Raw genomic sequence first — 7,627 nt, forward strand, 5'->3', positions numbered from 1 at the left:
TAGTGGTAAAATCCAGAACTAATTACTAATTACCTTTTTTTTTCATTTTTTCACATGTTTCTTGAAAATATCCTGCACTAGTTGTTTCTAGTATGTGTATTTGCAGATAGCAATTTCCAACCACAATATTGACAAGTTAGGCACTACTTGTATCCCTGACAAAAATAAGAAGTTTCATAAGCGTTTGTTTAGCGTTTACGTAAATGTTGGCGGGAGTTTATTAAGAGTATAGAAATTGTCAATAGAGCGGAAATTGCAACACTGTAGCGTTTAAAAGGCGCTTGCGTACTGGAAGAGCGTTTGCTGAACGGGGAAAAAACGCTTGTCTTACAGCGTTGGGAAAAATATTTTTCAGACGATTTAAAAGTCTGACAGCAAACTCGGTGCACGAAGGTGTATCAGTTTACTGAAAAACGTATTTTGAAAAACGTTGCTTCAGCATTGCAGGACTTTCATAAAATGTTATATACAGCATTTAATAAGTTATGAAAGCGTTCTAAAAGCTTTCAAAATCCAACAGCGTCTCTCGAGCTTACAAGATGTCAACGTTCATATAAAATTTTAAAGCGTATAAACTCTCAAGAAATACTCATCGAACGGTTTATAAAGATTTTTATTTTCATCTGGGATATAGAGGATTATCTGGAGCAATATCATAAACAATTAATACGATAAACAGTTACATGGGCGCGCTGACGAAAGATTATATATATGTGTGTGTGTGTGTGTGTGTACAGGGTGTAGAAAAATTAGACTGACAAACTTTGAGGGGAAATGGTGGATATAAAAACAAACATATTTTGTTAATAATGTTTTTCTCTACGACTCTTCGTTTTAATACTACAAGGTACAAAATAAGAATTTTATGATCTTAATAAAAAACAAACATATAAGTGGAAAAATTAAATTTATTTCAATTACACATATATATTTTAATCTTCAAAAAACAATAAACAAAAACGCGGAACAAAAATGCGCAACTGATTATAAAAGCTCAATTTATAATAAATGTTCAAAAATTCTTCCATTTGCTTCAACACAAAGATAATATTGTCAAAATTCGGATTAACAATTCTATTTCTGTTTCAATGTCTCATCGATAAGAGTTGTGAAAGTAAATACAAAATACCTTTGTGAAGCACGCTTCATTAATAAACAGTATTGAGGGGAAACAGAGAACTTCAACATAAAAATTTTTTTGTTAATATTTCTCTCTACGATATTTCGTTTTGATCTTGGTCTACGTAGTATATATTCAAGCGCTCAATGGAGCAGAAGTCTTCAATTATATCTTAATAAATTTGATATGATTTGTTTGTAGGTTTGTGGGTAGGTAAGAAGAAATCACACTTATTATCACTGTGATCTTCTCCAGAATCAGATTCCTCTTCACTATTGTCATCTGCAGACTTGCCAGAATCATCGGGATTGGGAATATATACAGTATCATAGTAAAACTCTTGTTCGGTTATCTCAACTGAATTTTCATGAGGAAGATTTTTTCTTTTAGTTCGTTTTACTGAAGATGAACTCTTATCATTTATTTTAGGCATTGATTGTTTCATTTGATGATCAATAGCAAAAAATAATAGATGAGTTGAAAAATATGAATAACGAATAATTTTTTGTAAAATAAAGTTTTTTTATATAAATTATTTCAGCTATATTTTATATAAACTATATTTTCACTAGACGATATTGTGCAACCAAGAAAAGTAAACTCATAGACCCACGCACATACACACATGTGAACACTAATATTCATATGCTACGATGACTGTTCTCTTTTACTGTGCTTTGATGACTAATTCTCCTGATATCGCTTCGACGACTGACTGCTCTAATAACGACTACCCGTTCGTTTGTTTTATATTCGGTCTTATATATTTCGGAACAATCGACAATCGACGTCGCGCCGAAAAGAAGTCGCTTACGCGTCGAACGCTGTAAATACGCCGAATCGCCGCAGTAGCCGAAACAATACATCACAAGAAACGATATAAGTTCCAACTTGTAACGCCCAAACTTCCCTTTCATGTGTTCCGATATTACAATACAAATTGGAAATTTTTTAATTTTTTGTTTATCATATTGAATAAACCATTTTTAATTTTAAAAATTTGACTTCAAATTTAGAATCGGCGACCCAAAAAATAAATATCGATTTTTATATAAATTTACAATTTTTTCATTTTTAGTCCGCCATATTGGATCCATCATTTTAAATGTTGATATTCCAACATCAAATTTACAATCAGTGACCTAAAAAACTCGATTTAATGAAAAAAAAAGTTATCAGCAGAGATTACAAACAGTGAATCAAGAATGAGGGAAATTTCTATATATTGCCCTTATAGAAATATCATACTAAAAATCATTTATAATTATTTATTTTCAGTATTAAAAATACTGGATAATAAGTAATTATCAATGATTCTTAGTATGATATTTCTATAAGGGTGGGCTGCCATTTTGAGACCGCCATGATTATTTTGAAAAAAAACCACCGGTATATTTTTAAAGTAAAAGTACTTAGTACTTAGCACGCTTTATATACTTGTTACCCTGAGAAAATAGTATTTCGCAAGAAAAATTTGAGATAATTGTGAAAAGAATAATGTAAAAGTTGTGATTTTTTAATTTAAATCTTAAAAAACTAATATTAAATGACATTTTTGAGTATTTTACGGTCCAGAGTCGGAAAGAGCACACCCAAAAATATTAGGGTAAACCTTCTCTGAAAAAAACTTATTGTATTTTTATTGAGTTATAGGCGTTCGAAAACATTAAAAAAATTTTGTGCATTTGAGCATTAATGGGTTAAAAAAATATATTACTAGTTCTACAACGATTAGAACCAAAAAAAATACATTCAGTTGTGAAACGGTTGTTACTCTTTATTTATAAATTCGTTTCGGAAAAAACTACGTCTGTTACTTATAGAAAAAAAAAAATTCATCTTCTCAGAATTCAAAATAAATTTTAAATATTTAAAACAATATTTAAATATTTAAAACAATATTTAAATATTTAAAAACAAATTTTATTATTAAATATATATACCTTAATTTATAGTTCTTTTTTATTATTCGGCAAAGTGGATGCAATGCTGCAAGAAAAAAGATTACTGATTAACGCGCAAAGTCAAAAGTTGAGTTTTTTCATAATAAAACCAATAGTTTTATTGTGAAAGAGTTAATTTGAATAATATATACACGTAATTCAAATTTAACAAAGATAGAAAAACAATAACGAGCTTTGCTATAACACGCAACAATACGTGTTGCGAAGAAAAATAACTTGAGATGTTTCTAACAGGAAAATCTTAATCGACAATCTAGTAGCATTTTAGGTGTAAAATGAAATGTTGTTAATCTGAAGACTAGATATATTGTTAATCTGTTAATAAAAATGAAAGGATTATAAAGTTGCAATTGACGTTTAATTTATACATATTATCAAAACAGGTGATATTTTATCAAGGAAATAGACATTTTACATATTATTCTCTTCAACTCAATATGGTAAATCCGAAGAAATACATCCAAACAAACAATATATCACATTCTGCTATACAACATTTACTTGAGGAGTTTGAAGAAGAATTAGTATGTATGTCAGGAAAGGGTATAGATATTGGTTGCGGTCCCGGTGACGTTACAAGACAAATGCTCTTACCCACACTCCACCCAAACGCGGTAGTCATTGGTAAGAAAGTAACACACTGCAAAAATATAATACATGTTAACAAAAATTATAGTTTAATTGCATTGTATATAAAGGTACTGATGTGTCGAAGGACATGATCGAATATGCCAAGGAATTACACGCTGACGAAGAACGACTCAAATTCGAAATTCTCGATATTCAAACTAAACATCTGCCTGAAAAACACATTTCTGAATATGATCACGTATTCTCATTTCACGCTTTGCATTGGTGCGCTGATATGCGGTAAGGAAGATGTTAGAGAATATTAGGAAAACATCAGAAAGAAAGATATTAGAGTACATTAGAGATTGATTTTTTTACACTCAACTTTCTTTCAAATATTCTCATGTGACTGACGCAAATGAATGTATTTCGATATTTCGACGACACAACGAAATAGCGATGTCACTTCGTTGGTAGAAAAAATACCAATCAGTACTTTAATTATTTTATGTATTCGTACATACAAACTACCCTAATATATTCTGATAAATCTATGCTTCATTTATGCTTTGTAGATTAATTTTTAGCTTACTTCTTTATTTAATAGACAAGTATTTAAGAATATCTATCGCTTACTTCGACCTGGCGGAACTGTGCTAATATTAATGGTAATATCTCACGACGTATTTGATATTTTACATAAATTGTCGCAAGACAATCGATATACGTCGTACATAAAGGTAAATATTATTGTCTATATGCTATGTCCCTTTGCAAATATTCATTTCTATAAACTATTAAATATTTTCTTTTCGCTTACACAGCATGCGAATAATTTCATTCCTGAATTCCACAATTCGGATCATCCCCATAAAGATCTAAAAGCATTATTCAAAAGTGTTGGGTTTAATGTCCATCACTGCAGTCATCGAGAGAGAACCCATTCTGCTAATGACGCACAGGAATTACCAGGTATGAACCTCTAAAATAATATTTCCGTATAACAGATTTTTCCTCTGTTATTTGATTATCGTTTAAAATATTAATATGACACACGACTTAAATTGTTTAAGAATTGACTTTACATTAATTATTAATTATTTCAACAGAACTTTTATTCTCTTTCCTAACGCAATTTTTTGAGGACATGCCTCATGATCGAATGGCAGAATTAGAAGATAAGTTTACACAGGAATATATGAAAAGAAGATTTTTCCATAAACAGGGATCCAATCAAAATGAAAAAGTTGTATCAGATCTACACGAAATATTAATAGTTTATGCACAAAAGGATAATGACGTTGAAAATATGTGTATATTGTAACCATGTCACGTCGTCGATGATTGCACGACATAATAAAGCACATTTGCCTATATTTTACAATCATAATTATTGCATTACACGATTAGTTGATTGTCAGGATTAAAATAGATTTAATAATGCTTATATATGAGCAAAGTGAACTAAAGTTAATACATGTATTTTAATTATAATATAATAAATATATGACGCAATTATAATTATAATAAATATATTTAGTTCTAATAAATAAATGTAAATGAAATATTTGCTTATATGTAAATATTTGCGTATATGTAAAATATACACTAATAACGATGCTTATTGTCACGTCATGAATAAAAACGTAACCGATTTAAACTGGTGCGCGCGATACCCTTATAGAAATATCATACTAAGAATCATTGATAATTACTTATTTTCAGTATTAAAAATACTGGATAATAAGTAATTATCAATGATTCTTAGTATGATATTTCTATAAGGGTATGTCACGGGTGAAGCAAGATGAAATTCGAATGCTCAAGGAACAACTCTGTATTTCAAAAACAAGAATCCCGGGTGACACCCTCGCGATACGCGATGAAAAAGATCGATGAATGCTCAGAAGGCCAAACAGAAAATAAGGAACTGGTTGACGAGGTGGCGGCGAACAAGTCCCGCAAGAAGACAGGAAAGCGTTGACGAAGGAGGCGGCGGGCAAACACACAGGAAAGCAGGAACTCTTCGACGAAGGAGGTGGCGGGCAGCCGCGCAGGAAACAGGAGAGCGTTGACGAAGGTTGGCGGCGAAGGCCGCGCAGGAACTCGTCGACGGGGGGGCGACAGGTCTGAAAAGAAGTGAAATGCTTCTCCGTTCCGAGAAGCTCTAACGTACGCGAGCTAGAGTACGCAGCCGTAAGGCTCCCCGAGGAAGCTCTAGAGCGCACGATCCGTAAGGCTGCAACACTTCGCACAACACTTTACCTCGAGAGGAAAACTCAGATTGACTCTCGCTGGCTTGCGTAGAACAAAAAACAAACAGTTTACAATGTTTGGCGCCTAGCTGCGTGAACTCATAAGTAAACTCGTTATAGGCGCCTGACGACAGCTGATGCTCAGCTTCGAGAAATTTCCAGCTTGTTACCAAGCCGAGATCGGAATCATTTCTCAACAACGAAAATGTTTCTAAAACAGCAAATAGTTTACTTCTTATTTATCTTTCATATTTATTTACTGTAAATTTCATAAGCTGTTAACATTCACTCACTATCAGTTAATTAATTGTAACAATTGTCTTTTATTATTGTACTTACGAATTATTTACGAATACTGCACGACATTAATAGCAATTAATAACAATAAATAATAATAAATAATAACAACAATAACGATAAATAACTATAATTAATAAAAGTTAATACTGACCAAGTGTCTTGAGGTTCAATATGTTGAATATAACAATCTTTGGCCGAGGAAAACAGTAAATTGCAGATTTAGTGTCAGCTAACCGACAATACTCATTAGAATACGGCAAATAGCGCTGAGATATTCTAAGGATGCTCCAATTGTTACTCAGAGAGCACAAAATCTTCAAGGAATATCTTGAGGATTTATACGGACATTCAGAAGTCGTTTTTCTTAACAATTATGTCGTTTTTCCGTTATGTTAACAATAACTGGTTAAACAGTTAAATTTTATCGGAGTTACTGTGTAACGGCACTTATGGGAATTACTATACGTATATAAGTTATTGCATAATGTAGCGTATCAAATTTTATCTAAATTACATCGAATAATTTTGAAATATCATAATTTGTATATCGTAATGATATCATTTGCAAAGACCGAATTTGTTATTAACTTTTACCTATTGATGATAAAACGTTGTGACTTTGCTCATTGTTGTTAACAATCCACAATTATTTACCATTCGGCACTTTCCCATTATTCTCGGATATCGATACTGTATTCACTTGACGCGAAAGTTTACCAGCAACTGCAAAATTTCAACTATATTTCGCCGTTGATATCGTACTAGGATATCGACGTAAGATAATTGTCGCTCTGATTCTTTAGTTTCTACCAAAGAAGAGAATTCCTTCTATATCCCCAACATTATTGATGTTGATATAATAAGAATTTAGTTCCATGCTATGATAAGACTTCCACTATATATATATTTAATTATTAATACAAAAATTTATCTTACCTTTTAAGATTGGTTTAACAGAGAATTTTTAGTCGTTATTATTAATAAATAATCATGATGAATACTGAATGAGATAAATTTAAAATTGTTTTGATTATTTATTGAAATTAATTCTATAAATTTCTAATTTATATTTAGATAATATCTTATCCGACAAGTAAAATTCCGATATATTGGACATAATTGAATATACAACAAATACATAAACAGTAAGCTAAAGTGCAATCGTATTAAATGGCGCACAATTATGCCGAAACTGCTATTATTATACTGGCGACACACGTAGCTGGGAAATCCTGGACCGTGAAAATCAAAGATCCGGTAAGGTTACGTCTGCTAGTCGCGTAGTTTCAAAATTAGTTATGTCTTACTTTCGCTAGAATACCTCAACCGCTCGCATGTGTTACCGTATCCGTTTGAACGTTCCTCATCGCTGCAACCGGCACTTATACAGCTAAAAGGTCAAACATTCCGTATATTAT

At 31.6% G+C, this 7,627-nt stretch overlaps 1 protein-coding gene across 4 annotated transcripts in view; it reads left to right on the forward strand.

Annotated features, from left to right (window-relative positions):
• LOC116852478 (juvenile hormone acid O-methyltransferase-like) overlaps positions 1 to 5,175 on the forward strand; it is a 17,891-nt gene extending 12,716 nt beyond the window's left edge. For all 4 annotated transcript variants that reach the window (XM_032832910.1, XM_032832906.1, XM_032832907.1 and 1 more), the window contains 5 exons: positions 3,468 to 3,708; positions 3,783 to 3,954; positions 4,262 to 4,394; positions 4,479 to 4,626; positions 4,764 to 5,175. In XM_032832910.1, the coding sequence (XP_032688801.1) occupies positions 3,522 to 3,708; positions 3,783 to 3,954; positions 4,262 to 4,394; positions 4,479 to 4,626; positions 4,764 to 4,978 (855 nt within the window). In that variant the 5' untranslated portion in view covers positions 3,468 to 3,521 and the 3' untranslated portion in view covers positions 4,979 to 5,175. The remainder of the gene's footprint in view (positions 1 to 3,467; positions 3,709 to 3,782; positions 3,955 to 4,261; positions 4,395 to 4,478; positions 4,627 to 4,763) is intronic.
• Positions 5,176 to 7,627: the final 2,452 nt, after the last annotated feature.

The sequence above is a fragment of the Odontomachus brunneus genome, unplaced genomic scaffold, assembly GCF_010583005.1.
Source record: "Odontomachus brunneus isolate Ranch 3 - 2012 unplaced genomic scaffold, Obru_v1 Obru_scaffold_228, whole genome shotgun sequence".
In the NCBI taxonomy this organism is placed as follows: domain Eukaryota; kingdom Metazoa; phylum Arthropoda; class Insecta; order Hymenoptera; family Formicidae; genus Odontomachus; species Odontomachus brunneus.